The sequence below is a fragment of the Dipodomys spectabilis genome, unplaced genomic scaffold, assembly GCF_019054845.1.
Source record: "Dipodomys spectabilis isolate Male_0828 unplaced genomic scaffold, ASM1905484v1 ptg000783l, whole genome shotgun sequence".
NCBI lineage: Eukaryota > Metazoa > Chordata > Mammalia > Rodentia > Heteromyidae > Dipodomys > Dipodomys spectabilis.
The window spans coordinates 17,045,436-17,062,265 of record NW_024871460.1 but is presented as its reverse complement, the minus strand read 5'-3'; the positions used below and the strand labels follow the sequence as shown (position 1 = coordinate 17,062,265).

At 37.3% G+C, this 16,830-nt stretch overlaps 1 protein-coding gene across 34 annotated transcripts in view; it reads left to right on the top strand.

Annotated features, from left to right (window-relative positions):
* The window catches only part of Rims2 (regulating synaptic membrane exocytosis 2), a 418,336-nt gene that overhangs the window by 380,649 nt on the left and 20,857 nt on the right, over positions 1 to 16,830 (top strand). Inside the window, exon 1 of one of the 34 annotated variants that reach the window (XM_042673053.1) lies at positions 13,235 to 13,376. The exons of the other annotated variants lie outside the window; for them this stretch is intronic. Coding sequence (XP_042528987.1) covers positions 13,235 to 13,376 — 142 coding nt within the window. Of the gene's footprint in view, positions 1 to 13,234; positions 13,377 to 16,830 lie in introns of those variants that run through there. 34 annotated transcript variants of the gene reach the window in all.

The window sequence follows — 16,830 nt, the reverse complement described above, 5'->3', positions numbered from 1 at the left end:
TACCATTAAGAATATGAAATGAAACTGGTTATAAGCCTATTGCAGAAGTAAATATAAAATTTCACACATCTGAACATTTGCAGAAGTCTTTTAAGGTTATTGTAGCTACTCTCTGGACTCATTTGAACAGCAAGGAGCAAGTCTATAGAAGAAATCTTAAGGGAAGGTGACTGTATTTTCTTAGACTTCAAAACCAGCCGAAATGTAGCAGGTGGAGTTGGTTACTTGCAATTCTCTGATTTGTAGTCACACTTTTATTATAATACTTAACACATAGGTATGCCTGTTTCAGAACTCTATTCATTCCAGTTATAAGCTTATGCCAAAAATAGAAACTTATGGATCTTTGAATTTCTAGGACCTATTAAAGTGCCTTATTCATTGAAGGTGCTAAATAAATCTGTAAGAAGCAGATGGTAATAAAGGAAGGGAAGGGCTGTAGGCTCCGAGAGATAAGAGAGCTATCTTCAAGATTTTGCTCTTGCTGAGATCACTCTGCCACCTCTCACCTCTTTCTTATTGGACAGTACTGTCCCTTTTCAATAAGGCTATCTTAATTTAGAGTATTATTGTTTTGTTGTTGCTTGTTTCATATAAATTATATAATACATATATATACATATATATGTGTATATATATATATATATATATATATATATCAGTGACAGAGAAGGGACATCTAGTGAAGGATGCAGACAAACTACGGAACAAAGCAGGGTTGAACTCTTAAGTCTACTATCAGAAAGATACTCAATAACTTAATACTTAATACTCAAATAACCTGCAGATACTTAGGCTATGTAGAGACACCGAAACAAGACAGCAGAATTTCCTAATATTTTAAGTGACTTGTTGTGGGGAAATTAGTTATGGGAAACAAGAGGCTGTGGAGGAAAATAATCACTGTCTTTTAAACATTCCAAGGCTTCCTGGTAGAAGGATGATTTTGTGTAATAACAAAGAGCACAATCAGAATCAATTTTTGAGATTCATAGTGAGGATGTTTCATTAATTCTACAGATCATAGTAAGATTATTAATTTACTCTTTATAGTTCATCACTAAAAGTGTGGGGAAAGAGTTGATAGGTAGAAATTTTGCACTGAACAGAATGTTAAATTATGTCTCTCACCTTTCCTATACCTTGGAATTTCACTGGGTCCTGTATTTTGAGTGAGAATATTCTCAAGGAAAAAAAAATTAAAGAGAAAAAGTTATTTATGCAAACAATTTGTTCCTTTCCTAATACCCACATACACATACTTCTTTTCATCCTGAATGTTGCTAAAATCTTTTATAGAATGCCACAAGTCTACATAAAGTTTGAGGGTTCCTATTTGCTCATAGACCTTTGGCTTACTGTGTGGAGATTAGCACCACAGGGCATTCAATCAGGCCTTTGCAGAGTACTAGATTGCCCAGTTTTGTTTTTTGTTTGTTTTGTTTTTTGTTGGTCGTGGGGCTTGAACTCTGGACTTGGGTGCTATCCCTGAGCTCTTCAGCTCAAGGCAAGTACTGTACCACTTGAGCCACAGCACCACTTCCCTAGTTTGTTTGTTTGTTTTTCTAACCCAAGTTCTATTTCTAAACCTGACTTTTCAAATGCAGTAGTACATTTAGGCGCAGCCTGAATCAAATGACCTAATATTTTAAACAATTTGTAGAGAGCTCAGTTCAATTACATTGGAGCAAATTGCAGCTCTACCATAGACTGCTTTGAACTGAAAGTAAATTGCTTTAGCAACCATGTGTTTGTTGAAGGAAAACTAGTGTTGTAGGGTTAAAGCTAAAAAAAAATCCTTCCCCTAGATATCTGATAGAATGTGCTTAAAATTAGGGATTAGACTTTAAGTTAGCTAAAAACTAGAAACACAGAAAATTCTGTGATCTTTTATTTCACTAACTTAACAAGATTTATGTGTCTTTTACATATTAGACACTAGATATGGAGAAAGTGCAGTTATGGGTAAAACAGAGTCTTGATGGCTGTAGTTGATTAGGAACAAGACAAAGAAAAAATATATGAACAGATATATTCCTCAATATACCTTTGAAATCATATTATGAAGAAAAAAATAGAATACCACTCAAGAGAGTTAAAATGACCTCCTAGTTTAGATTGTCACAAAGCCCTTTATACTGAAACCTATAAAATGAGAAATCAGCCGTTATCAAAATACCGCAAAGCAGGAAGGAATTCCTGTTTGAGGAACAAATCAGTGTGGTTTCATTCTAGTGATCTGGGAGATTGGATCTGTGATAAATTTAGAGAGAAACACAGATTGTTCAAAGTCATGGTCATGCATTATACTGCAGTTGCTGTGGTTTTAGAAGAGTAGTTGCGTGACAAATTTAGACTTTTTCAGAGATATGAATGAGGAATAGTCTGAAGAATATCTTGGAAGCAAGCAAGAAAGGAATGATAAAAGACTCCAGATACTATGTCTATGCAACTATTTGATTCTGATGTCATTTATGAAGAGAGGAAAGATTAGAAGAAAGGCAGATTTCTGTGGGAAAGAAATCAACAGTAGATTGAAAGGTCTGTGACAGGTTCTAGTTCTAATGTCAAGTAGATTGGTCCTGGCTCAGAAATTCAGATAAGTCTTGAGGTACTAAGTACATTTTGGAAGTAGAATGACATTATCTGGGGGAAGTAAGAAGTCAGACAACACAGGATTGACTCTTTAGAATGCTGTATCACAGTCATTGAAAGTATTAATTTGCCTTGACTAGCTTGAATAATCCTAAGGTTGTGAGTGGAGTGAGAAGATGCCAGAGAAGAGAAAAACTAAAAGAATGAGCTCTTATGGAAATCAAAACATAATGCATTAATGTCAAAACAGTCAACTCTATAAAATGCTGCTCAGATAAATAGTAAGATGGAGCTCCAAAACTTTCTGTTAGGGTGGACAACAGTCTTATTTCAGTTTACTGCATTTTTAATTTTATTTATTTATTTATTTATTGCCTATCCTTGGGCTTGAACTCAGGGCCTGGGCCTGAGCTTCTTTTGCTCTAGGCTAGCACTCTATTACTTGAGCCACAGCACCACTTCCAGATTTTTCTGCTTATGTGGTACTGAGGAATCAAACCCAGGACTTCCTGCATGCTAGGCAAGCACTCTACCACTAAGCCACATTCCCAGCTTATTGCTTTATTCTTTGCTGTCTAATTTAAACTTTGTTGTAATAATGGAAGTGATTTACTTCCAAATCTCCCCATTAGTTTTCTTTTCCTGTTGAATACTGTGCTCTTCCCAAATTATGTGTTTGAATGTAATAGTCCTGTAATTTACATTTGTAGAATTAATGTCCCGTGATCTTTAAAATGTAGGATTATTATAATTAAAACAGGATTACTTATGCTGTCTTCATTTTGCTTTGGTGTTTGTATCAAATGCTTTTCAGCTGCATACACAATGTTCCAGATACATGCTGGTCTATTATTGTCTCTTTATTTTTAATTATATAGGATTACTTTGTATGTTTGCTTGACTTTTCTGTACTCAGTTCAAATAATAATTAAGGATTGAAAATAATACATTCAAGCAATGGTCAGAGTTAATTAGTAAGTGATACTATTTGCTGTTTCTACTACTTAGTACTATAATTAAGCATGGTGTTACTGGGTAAATGTTTGCTTAATACTATTTACTACTATTTACATATTATAAATAAGATGTCTATTTTTAAAAATCATTTAAAAATATTTTAGTGGAAAGTAAAAGAACTCAGAAATTCTGTACCACAGTTTTTCCATTCAAATTATAAATAGTTTCAGAGAAAAGCTTTTGAATAATGTTACCAAATTGTTTGTGTGTATACTTATACAGATATATATACGTAACATATCTAAATATTATACATGTAATCAGTAATCAGTTTAGAGTACACAATTTCCTTTTATTTTGATATTTCATTTCATTTTTTGCAGTACTGGGTATCAAATTTAGGGCATGCTAAGCAAGCACTCTTCCACTGAGCCATACTCTTGGCCACTCTTTTATTTTAGATTAGATGTCATAATGAACATATTGTTATATATTTTAATTTTTAAGTAAAGGAGTATATGGTAGTTACTGTAAACTTGTGGTATAATGTAGGAACTCTAAGAAATGCAGGTAATTACAAATGGTAGGCAGGTCATCCTATGTTCTAATTAAGGGAGTATGTTGAAAGCTTCTCTCTGACCATTGTTTGTAACTTGGATCCTCTACTTGATGACTCCTTCTGCAGCCCAACTTCTTTTTTTTTTTTTTGGTCGGTCATGGGGCTTGAACTCTAGGCCTGGGCACTGTCCCTCAGCTCTTCAGCTCAAGGCGAGCGCTCTAACACTTGAGCTACAGGGCCACTTCCGGTTTTCTGGTGGTTTATTGGAGATAGGAGTCTCACAGTCTCTCCTGCCCGGGCTGGCTTTGAACCGCAATCCTCAGATCTCAGCCTCCTGAGTAGCTAGGATTACAGGCGTGAGCCACCAGCACCCGGCTGCAGCCCAACTTCTAATGAGCAGCATTTTACATCCCTTTCTCATACATCAGATCTAATTGTGAAAAATATGTGGGCAGGAGCTAACAAGTCTTAATTTATGATTTAATGTACAAAGTAACCATGTTAGTAAAACATTTCACTTGTATTTCACCTGTTTGTTCATCCATCTGTCAATATTTCTATCTGTTTAACAAATTTTATTACTAATTATGGTGTTATTATTTCCCAGGTACTTTCTTAAGCTTTAGAGTAAATTGATGAACAATGAGGAATGAATACTTTCTCATAAAGTTGATAATATAGTGAGAGCAGCCATTCATAACCACCAAACATGGACTAGCAATTATCATACGTATCATGAAAGAATGTCACAAAGTGTAATGAGAGTGTATACTTAATTTAGATTGGAGTTAGGGGGAATCACAGAAGGTAGAAGACTTTTCTGGGGAAGTTTCTTTGACCAGGAAGCCTGAAGGATAAATAGGATTTCGTAGGTAAAGAAGGAACTAAGACTATTTTTTCCTGGATGATAGTCTCTCTCTCTCTCTTTAGGCCAGAGATAGCCACCTTACTGTAGAAGCATAAACAAAGCACATTACGTAGAACCATTTTCAATTGAATTTAATGAGGAAAGCATGTTTAATCTGCATCATTGTTTTCTAATATGAAGTTTTGTATCAACTAGACAGATTGTTCCTTTTGAAAGTCATCTTTAACACTGAGTGCCTTATAGGAGAGTCAATTGATTTTGAGTTGTTTAGTTTGGTTCCTAAGTTGGCCACTTTGCACATAATTTTAACTGTTTACTAAATGTTCTTAGGAATAGAACTACCTTCAGGCAACAGCTCACTTACACCCGATCTGAGTGATGTTTGACCTGGATCTGTATAATATGATATTCTCCAAGAGCTCTGTTTTTTCAATTGCTGTTTAAAAATCATGAAATCTCTAATGCTTTGTCAGCATCCTCATTCTTCTTTTTTGTCTTTGATATTTAACAACCTTAGACAATTTTGTTAATCTTTTATCTTCATATCTGCAAGTTGTTACATACCTGTGAAAATATTAATATTTTCTTTGTATCATCATGGTATCAAGCAGTGTAAACAATGGATAGCCATTTATATCCAACCCATACAACACTTAGTCCAACAAATGGTAATCTATAGTGAACTGAATACATGGAACCCAACCAGTAAAAATAAAGAAGGAAAAGTAGATTAAGTGATTAAGGGAATCCTGTACGTCCTGACTATCTATTCTTCTTCTTCTAGTCAACTAGAATAATAGTATTAGGAGTAGGAGGACTAAGTGAATAATTAATTGATGTAAGGAATAAATGAATAATGAGTTAACGAACAGTAAATGAGTGATGAGTGAATAAGAAAAATCAGATGAACACATATTTTATAGAAACTGCATAATATTATTGGCATTCATACCTAAAATAGATAACTCTTATGTTGTAGTGTATATTTGTGCATAATGATTACACTCACAAAATCTGAAAGTCCTATTCATCTCACAATCCTATAAGAACTTTCTAAGGGGCTGGGAAGGTGGCTCAGTGGTAGAGTGCATGCATGAGGTCCTGGGTTCATTTCCTCAGCATCACATAAACAGAAAAAGCCAGAAGTGGTGCTGTGGCTCCAGTGGTAGATAGAGTACTAGCCTTGAGCTGAAGAGCTGAGGGACAGTGCCCGGGCCCAGAATTCAGGCCCCACAACTGCCAAAAAAAAAGAAGTTTCTAAGTGATATTCACCTACCATTCCAAGAGAATTATAAAAGAAATGCTCTTTTTCTTTTCTCTGAAATATCCGAGAGCATTGCTATTTACTGTTTATATAAATTTATCACTATGTAATATGAGGTATATAAATGTATGTATGTATATACATTAGTATGTATGTTTTTATCCATGGTTCCTGCTCATAATTTCCTCTCCAAGTCAGGCCAGAAAAACTAAAACTTCTCTTCCCCAAAGCAAGTCATATTAAATTGAATTTATCCAGGCATTGGAGTTAGCCCATAAGAAATTCTCTGACCTACCTTGTCCGTTTCAAAAAGTATCCTGACCCATTCCTAAAAGGAAGGAATACTAAAGTATTTGATCAGGCTGGCCCAGTTGGGTTTCCCTACCAGTTTGTTTAGCACTAGATAGAACTCTTTTCATCCAATCATATTTTGACATTATTGTGCTTAATTCAGCCATGTGTATGCAATGAAGTTGCCACTAAAAACTCAAAAGAGGGTTGGCTCTGGTGGCTCACATGTGTAATCTTAGTTACTAAAGAGGCTGAGATCTGAGGATCATGGTTTGAAGCTAACCGGGGCAGAAAATCTGTAGAAAAATCTCCAATTTTCCAATTGGAAAATTTCCAATTAACCATCAAAAAGCCAGAAGGAGAGCTGTGGTTCAAGTGGTAGAGCACTAGCCTTAAGCAAAGAAAAAGCTCAGAGACAGTGTTCAGGCTCTGAGTTCAAGTCCAGGACTGGCAAAACAAAACAAAAGGCAGAGCACTCCCAGGTTAAAAAACCTGGGTTCTGTGATTAGCATCTGAAATAACTGCTGAGGGGAGTCTTGAGGACTGAGCCCTCAGCTTGTGGGCTATGGCACTACCTCCAGACAATGTTGGAACTGAGTTGAGTTAGAGGATACCTAGCTGGTGTCTGCTGTTGTAGAATTGACTTCCTGACTTTCTGGTAGGGAGAAGTTATCAGACATTTTGGAACCAGTGAGTGAGGAGAAACTGTAAAGGTGAGTTGGGATTCCTTCTGTATCCTAAGAATCACAAAACCACTGCATTAGCTGGAGTAGTGCAACAGTATACTGGAGCCAGAAGTTGGTCAAGCAAGTTTGTCATGTTGCTCCCCCCACCCTTGAGAAAGTAGGATGATTAAAAAAAAGAGAGGCTCTCGTAAGAAGCTCAAACCTTTCCTACTCGGAGATCTAAAGCAGGCATTTATAGTGATCATTGTAATTAGGGCAAGGAGAGATCCTCCCATTTTCCGTTTCTTTCACCTTTAGTTTCTGAATCATCCTTCAGGATGCAGCTAGGGTATTCCTTCTCTATGAAGCCTTCTTTGTAAATTAGACACTTCTTATTTAATATCACTGGAGTGCCTAGAATTTCTCACTGGCATAGCATCTATTGTATTTATTCACTTTTTATAGCCATGATCTTTCCTACCTCCCACCATCAGAGTCTAAGATTTCTGTGGGCCAAACTCATGTTTTGTATATTTACCTACAGGTACTTAAGAAGAGTCTGGCAAATGGTGCTCAGTAAATATCTGAGTGGGGGGCTGGGATGTAGCTCAGTGGCAAAGCGCTTGCCTAGCAAGTGCAACGTCCTGGGTTCGATTCCCAGTATCAAAAAAGAAAAGACAATAAATAAATAAATATCTGAGTGGATAGCGAAAGAAGGAAGTGTGAAGGCCACCAGCATTAGGGAGGAAAGTATCAGGATAACTAGACATAATAGTATTTCATGTATCTGTCTTTTCCCAGGTCCTCAACAATTTTCTTTAAATGTCTTTCTTTCTAGTCAATCTGTAGTTCTTTTATCACTGGATTGTGTTTAATCTGTTGTGTTTGTCGGTTGTGGGGCTGGAACTCAGGGCCTTGGTGGGTGGGTGCTGTCTCTGAGTTTCTCAATGCTACTACTCTACCACAGCACCATTTCTAGTTTTTCTGGTAGTTCATTGGAGATAAGAGTCTCACAGACTTCAAACCACGATCCTCACATCTCAGCCTCCTGAGTATCTAGGATATAGGCATGAGTTACCAGAGCCCAGCCTTGTGTTTAATCTTTTCAGTGAAGAAAATTGCTGCCCTTTAATATATTTTTTATTTTCCTTTTAAAATGACATATCCCATGAGTATTTAAAAATGTGTGTAGCAGGTATATAAAAGATCTGGGCATTCTTTCTTTAAAGTTTTAAATTATTTTTTATCCAAAATATGTGGTTTGTTATTAACCCTGTTTCATTTTATAAGTATACATTCCAAGATTAATATGTTATTCTCATTGTATGTTGAGTTATTATCCTCCCGGTGATTTTTTAAAATGAAGTCATAACCATAAATACTCCTAGAACTTCTTAGAGACTTTGTTAAGAGTTTTGTATTCATAGGAATAGCTAAATGAAGATTTGCATAAACATACCATATAATAAAACAATTACCATGCTAAAAATTCTTTGTTTGAGTTCTCATAGGCTGTGTTGCTTAGCAGGTAAGACTTTGAATTAAATCAAAAGACCTAGATTCAAGTTCTGGCTTAAACATATGACACTAGACAAATTATAATACCATGCATCAAACTTTATGGTTTTATTCTTTGTTTCATTTCTTAATAATTTGTGCTTCACTTTCTTCATCTAAAAGTGATTCTTTTAATAATATCTCCCTTATAGTGGTATGTTTATTAAATGAATTTATGTACTGATACATATAGATGTTTAGAAAAAAAGGTCTTGTGTTTTGTAAATGAGAAGTGTGTGAGTGTGTTTGGTAGCCATTATTCCACTAGAGTGGGATCCCAGGACAATAGGAATTTCTCTCCATTGTGTTTCCTATTGCATCCCCCAGTGACCAAGAATGGTGCCTCTTATGTGGTAAGCATTCAACAAATACATGTTTTCTCATCTATGACATAGAAATAATGAAAGAAACTACCTTATAGAGTGTTTATATTAAATGAATTATATGAAAGGCATAAAGCTAGCTATTATAATTATTAATATATAGTACCATAATTAAGATGATTGATTTTAAATATTTGCTTTTCCTAACTGCTTTTATGTCTCATTGCGTTGATCTTTAGGTTTTTTGACTCTTCATTCCTCAGTCAAATCATATCATAATGGTTTAATTTAATCAGTAAATTCATTTGCTTACTTCCATGAACATGTTCCTTAAGAAATAAAGGAAAGAAATATCACAAATCTTATTGCAGAAATGAAAATGCTGGTCACTCTACCTTCTTCTCTGTCTTCTTATACTTTACCTTGACTTCTTTGACTTTTGTGAGTTTTGTATTTAACCAGCTACTGAAGTCTAACATCTGCTCCTGACTTTGAAAATGTTATGAGTAAAAATTGAGAAATGCTTTTAAAAACTGAAATCATAAGAGTTTGCATTTTTTCCTGCCACATTAACATAACTATGAAAGGAAAAAATGATTGTGTCATAAATTTCACACTTCATATTCAAGTCATATGGATATGCAATCTTGGTGTGTTTTATAAGTAAAGCAAATGAAGATTTAATATTGATATATAGTTAGAATAAGCATTATGATTTTAAAGACATTGTCAGTAACTCAGATTAAGAAAGTTAATGCATGGTTATAATTATATCTGTCTTAAGTATCATACTTACTAAGCGTATGAGCCATGCATACAGGACACTAACCTGAGCTCAAACCATCAGGGTTTAAGTTCTGCTCTGCCACTTTCTTATTAAGCAAGTCATTTAAATACCATGGAGTCTTTTTTTTTTTTTGGCTCTGGATTCAGTCTCCAGTACTGCATTGCCTCCCCAGAAAAGATAGAATTCTAAATTTCCTCAATAAGGTCAGAGTAATCCTCAAATTATCATTCAAGACTAGAAGTCTCTGGTCTTCATTGTGGTCTGCCTCTCTGCTATCTGTATGTCAATATTCAGGCCTTAAACCTTTCCCCAAATAAGATAATTTTCCTCCTTCTTCCTCTTTAGTTCTCTCTTCTCCTTAAGCCATTCTTCTGCCCTTCACCTATATAACTTAAGGGCCTATTAAAATTATATAAAAGCTTCCCAGGATAATCTTATTTTGAACATGCAAGCAAAATGATACTTATATAAAACAGACTAACTTTTCTGTGCCTGTCACTGATAGAAAGCCTAGGCAACCAAGTGTGGCCCCTTGATTCGCTTCTCACACTATCCTCCCTACGCAATGTCCTGAAGAAACCAAGATGGCCCTTTGCGGGGTGACTTCCAGCTGTCACTGATGTTCTTGGGTGCCCAAAGTTTTCTACACACCCTGGGCTATTTTACTTCCTTAGGAATTCTCTTTTCTTTGGTACCTTCTTCCTCATACGAAGTTAGGAATGACCTACCAAAATTTCTGGATGTCTGCTAACAAAGTAACTTTTGCATTGAGAGAGGATGACTGGTAAAATTTACCCGTTCTGCCAAGTATAACTGGATGTGTATGGCAATGACTATTTCCTTTCAATATCCTTTTTCATTCTGGAAAATATCTGATAAAAATAAAATAAATACAATATTTTCAGCCACTGATGGCATTCATTCTGAGAAGGGCAAACAAATGCTTTACTCTTCTGAATTTCCTTTTATATAAAAAGTGTTTTGCTTTATTGCATTCATGTTTTTCAAACTTTTTTGACAGTGAGAAACATATTTTAAATACTGTATTACACATGTGTTCACACACACATGCATATCCATAAAAAAATGTAGCAATTGATATACTACCTGAGTTCAACTCTGATTAATTCATCTTATTCTTTAAAAATGTTGATCAAAACCTAGTTTTTTCATAATTCATTAAAAACTTATGACTCATAGTTCAAAAAACAGATGACTTTCAGTGTATTCATTTGAATTTCCAAAATTTTGATTCTCTTTATTCTTCTAATGAAAGACTCATTTAATAAAAAAAAGTTTCTGTTATCTGGATAAAAGTGATATGTTATAGTATTTTCAAAAGTGCTCCTGAAGTTCTAGATTTTATCAATGTTCTTTTGAAATTCTGATATTGGCAAGGAGAGTAAAGAATAGGAAATTAAACTGACAGTTATAGGAAAATCATCGAGAAAAGACTAGTGTGTCAGAAAAATAGAAGCATGAAACTGAAGTCTAAATAACCAAAACATTCTTTTGTTACAATGATACTATTTATGCTGAAAGTTTTCTAATGTATAGAAATATCTGAAAGGGTTATTATTAGCATGCATGTTTTATATCTTCTGAATTATGATGTCTAATGACCAAAATTCATAGAATACCTTAAAAGCCTATGTGTGACCCACCCCTTTCTGACTTGTTCCCCTCCAGCCACCCTGGCTTCTTTGGTATACCATGGTTGTGTCACAGCATCACAACTAGGGCCTATGCTCTGCCATTTCTCTCTACCTCTGAAACATTACTTTGTAGTGAGATGCCCTCAGAACCCTGTCTAAATTGCAATGTATCCCATACCCCCTAACTTTATTTGCATCCATCACCCCTCTTAAAACTATGCCACTTCTTGATTTATTGTATTGTGTGTGTCTCTCTCACACACACAGAATGTAAATTCCATGACAACAGAATTTTAGCTGCTTTGATCACTGTTATAAACATCTACAAAGGTTTCTTGTATATACTAGGAATTTGATTAATTACTATTAACTGAAGGTATTTTAATATTCCAGTACATTAAGTAAAGACTCATGTAAGTGTGTGAGTTAAAAACTGGGAAGTTAGGGGCTGGGAAGGTGGCTCAGTGGTAGAGTGCTTGCCTTGCATGCATGAAGCCCTGGGTTCAATTCCTCAGCACCATATAAGTAGAAAAAGCCAGACGTGGCACTGTGGCTCAAGTGGTAGAGCACTAGCCTTGAGCTGAAGAGCTGAGGGACAGCGCCCAGGCCCAGAGTTCAGGCCCTATGACCGACCAAAAAAAAAAACAAAACTGGGAAGTTAAATGACTTGCCTGAGGTTACAAAAATGTGAGGCTAAGGTGTCCTCTGACTCCTAATAGTGGAATCAGTTGCTTCATCTTCTGGTCCCTTTGCAATTTACAAAATACATCATGTTACTTTTCTTGTAAGTTTCTTTGTTCTAGTGTATCTGTTACTTCCAAATTTATATTAAAGAATAACCTTTTACTTAGATGTTAGGTCTAATGGTATCTGTCTTTATTGTTCTAAGCAACATGGGTAGCTTATTGTTTTGCATTAAGAATCCCCAAAATTTAACAGCAACATTGTGGGGGAGTTCCTCCCAACACTTGGTGCTTGGGGTGGGGGTGGGGGTAGAGTTTGTTTTAATAAAAACTTTTTGCTTCCTTTTTGGGTTTTTTTTTGTTGTTGTTGTTGTTAATAAGGAACGACAAAACATTGATTCAGGCTTTCTTGAAACTTGATAAATTTGGAAAGCCTTTAGTTTAGCACTGGAAAATTGCAGCATCCCCTGTTTTTGCATGAGGCGATGACAGATTGTTAAGTGAACCTGCGGGAAGGGAAAGTGACTACCAGAAATGCTCCCGATTCCTAACAATGTGTGATACCCCAGCTCCTTACACCTAATTAGTCATCGTCCTCAGGCCCTCACTACCGAAAGGAGGAAACCGCACCAGCCACTGGGGGTCGGCCGGCCGGAGCCGGTGGGAGCGCGCCGGGACCTGTGGAGGTGGGGGTGGGGGCACCTCCCGGTCTGGGCACCGATTGGCGGGGCGCAGCCTCGGCAGCATCCCCCGGCGAGGGAGGGCGCGGAGACGGCGGCTCCAGCCTCGGGGATCCTCAGCTCCCCAAGGCGAGACGCAGGACTTCCACTGCGAGCAGCGAGCCACTGCCGGGATCCCCTCGTCTGGACCTCTCCCCAGCAAAGCGGAGGTCCGGCCTCCGGGACAGCAGGTTCTCCGGGCCAGAGTTCGGTCCCCGACGCGCTGGCTCGGGACCCGCCGCGGTCTCCGCGCCCCAGCCGCCAAGACGCCTCGCATCTTGTACCGCGGGAAAAGCGGGTCGTCGTCCAAGATGGGCCGGCAGGGCTTGGGGGTCGCCGGCGCTGCGGGGCGCTCCATGCAGCGCTCCCCGAGCGGGAGCAGCCTCTCGGCCTCCTTCGAGGCGCTGGCCGGCTACTTTCCCTGCATGAACTCCCTGGAGGAGGAAGAAGGTGGTGAGACCCTCTGCCCCTGTTGTTGACTTGTCTTTATCAGGGTAGATAGATTTCCCTCGTGGGCCGGAGCTGGTGACCCCACCGAGAAGTCTAAGCATAGCGGGGACCGAGACCCCTGGGGCGCTCCGGGGGCAGGAAGCGCTGTTGACGGGGAGCTCCACAGGCGCTCTCTTGGGAAGAGGCTCTCCTGCGAACTTAATTACCAAGTGCTGGGAAGTTAGGCGAGCAGGAGACCTGCGGGAGGCCAGGCTGCGCCTCCTGGGTGGCCCTTACCGAGTTGGCTTTTGTTCACTCCAGGCTAGCGTTTAGTCTGGAGGACCCAAGCGCTAAAGCCAAAGGCACCGCAGCTTTGAATTTTGAAACAGACTTAGTCTGAGACAACCACAGTCTGAGTAAGGGAAGGGAAGGAGTTGTCAGGTCAGGGAGATAGAGCAAGCTTCATGCTGTGGACACTGAGAACCCGTTCGCAAGGCACCATGCTATGACCCTGAGGGCTGGATGGCCATCTGTGGTGTTAAGCTAATGCGAGGGGGTCCTGCTGTATTAAACTAGTGAAAAAAGTTTTGGCTAAAGAACATGTGTTTTCCTCCTGAAGAATTACGATGTAAGATGTAACAACACTGAAAATACAACTTTAAGTCAAATTATTGACATTCCTTGAAAATTCTCTTTGTTCATTTATAAGTTACAAACTGAATTGATCTTTAGAAATATATCCAGAGTAGTTCAGTTATTTTACATTAGCCCTATTGTTAACTATGTTTTGTTTTTATTCTGTGACAATGATCTCTTCATAAGAAATTTGTACTAGCTCTAGTTTAGAAGGCATTATCTATGGGCTTTAAAACAGGTGGAAATAATTTTTTCCTTATTTTCTCTGGCGAGAGACAGGAAAGGTGAAGAATAGAGATTAATATGTCAGGAAAGTGCTCTTCAAAGAACTAATGTATTAGTTTTTCCTAGCTATTGTTGCAACATTTTGATATAACTCAATATAAATACAACAGCAGAGTTGAAAACATGTAAACATGACTTTTAACTTTCATACTAGTCTTTTTCTGGTTTGTCTTTTATAAATAAATAACTAAAATTCTAGGAAACATATAAACAAATCAAAAAGCTGAAATATAAAGTTGGATAAATTGGCAATCATAATTGTAACTAAAACTTCTAGGCATTGTTGTATGGTCTTAGCATGTATTTACTGTTTTAAGCCTCTAACATCCTTATGAAAGCAGTACTTTCATTGTCTCCAGTTTACAAATAAGGAAACTGAGGCAAGAAAAGTTTCAGAAACTTGCCACACAGGGAGCAGTGGAGTTTGCATTTGAACCCAGGCAGTTACCAACACAACCTATGTAGTCAACTCCTATGCTATAGAGTATTACCATGTGTGAATACTTGGCCTATGGTAACTACCTAAGGAACTAATGAGGCTAAAACTCAAACTTGGGTGTACCAGAGAACACATATATTGGAATAAAACATTATTCCTGATTCATTTCTCAACTTCTAATTTTTACAAGTTTTTGGTCTTGAGTTCGCTTCATAGCAGCTATTATCAAGTTAAAAATAAGATGTTAGAGTTACAAAGCCTAAAAGCCTTTTTGAGGTAGTAAGAACAACTTTAAGTGTGTAATTTTGTTTTCAAAATTCAAAGTACATTCACTTAGCCTTGGCTTATACAGACTAATCCCAAAGGAAATTCCTATATCTGTGCATGGGCAGTTGGAACAGATTCCTGTTCTGTGATATTGCACAATAATCACAAAAGTACCCTGTTTTGAGTTGCCAAAACAAAATGTTCTGTAAGGAAGGTAGCATTTTTAAAGTGAATTATATACTCCTCTACTGGTAATGAGAGAGGAGGCACTCTACATAAATGAGAGGTCTTTTCAAGGGCTTAAGGTTGTTTTGCAGACAAGAAAAGAAATCTTAACTTTCCTGTTTAATTTCACAACACTCTTCACCCTTGAATGTCCTGAGACTTTCCAAGCTATTTCAACATACCCTGCAGAGTTAGAAGAATAAGGAATCACTGGCCTGGAAAAACGCCTTTCTACAAATTTTCTTTTTCTATTGAGACACCCACACAGGACACATGAAGGTCATGTGGATAACATACTTGCACATGTTTTTACAGTCATAACTGTGAAAACGATTTTAATTTACAAAGAAAGTAATTTTATCCTAAAATGATTTTTCACTCTGGTTGACTATGATTTGGCTGAATTTAGTAATGAAAGAGAGAGAGAAGTCTTTCCTTTCCCAACAATAACTTGTGCTGCTGCTGCTTCCTCTTCCTCCTCCTCTTTCCTTCTCCTTCTTCTTCTTTTTCATGTTTGCAGAAATTGTAAAATAGCTAATCACAGAAGTACAGTATCTTCTAGTTCATTCTTACCTAAAATCTCTAGGCATTACTATTCTACATGAGGAGTCTTGGAAGTCAGTAAAGACATTTTTTTTCACTCATTCATTCAAAATACTTATTGGGGATATTTACTGTGCTCATAGCTATGACAATCCCTGAATTAAGTAGATTTTCTCCTTACACTCTATGTGATATAGAGATAGAGATAGAGATAATCAATAGGCATCAGTGTAACTACAGCTAAGATAAGTGTTGCTTAACTAAAGTACAAGTGAAATGGGAAATTATAAGAACACCTGTTTTAGGAGTTAGAGAAGGATGCCCTTGGAAAGTGTGGTTCAGGAAACATGACACCAGTTTCTTACTATCTGATATCAGTGGCTTCCTGCATACCTTTCAAAACAGTTTGCCCAGATTCCACAGCCAGTGAGTGTCACAAAACCTAATCCCATTATCTGAGTCTGGAGTATATAATCCTAACTGCACAGTTTTGTATATTACATCTCTACGACATTCCATGTCCTTATGATATTCAGTAGTCTAGAAAACCAAGTACAGTAACTAGTTACCATTCATTGTATACCTTCTAAGTGCCACAGGTTGCATAGTAAATCTTCAAGGCAGTTGTTGTTTCCTTCATTTTACCCTTGGGAAAATAGAGGCTCAAAGAAGTCAAACAACTTGCCTATGGTGGCAAACCTTGTGGGGCTGACTTCAGTGAAGAGGAAAGGGCTTCCTTTAAGTGAACCAAGATTGCCCACTGGCATGGGGGCATCTCTCATGTTCTTGCAAGCGTTGTTTTTACACTTGTCCCTGGGTATTTTCCAGATAAATGTCTCTCAAATGGCTGAGCTTATTTTTTAAGGGGAAGTAATAATGGCACTGTTTCTGTTATTTCACAGTTTAAAAGTTGCATTTGTGTATTGATCATTGAATCCTATGAGAAAGTGTTGTTTTCATTATATGAACTACTTTGTCCCAACGTTGAGTAGAAATATTCTAGATTAGTAGAATCTCAGTGATAATTGGGTGTATAAATATGACAGGCAGTTCTAAGAGAGAAGGAACTATTTCTAGAAAATG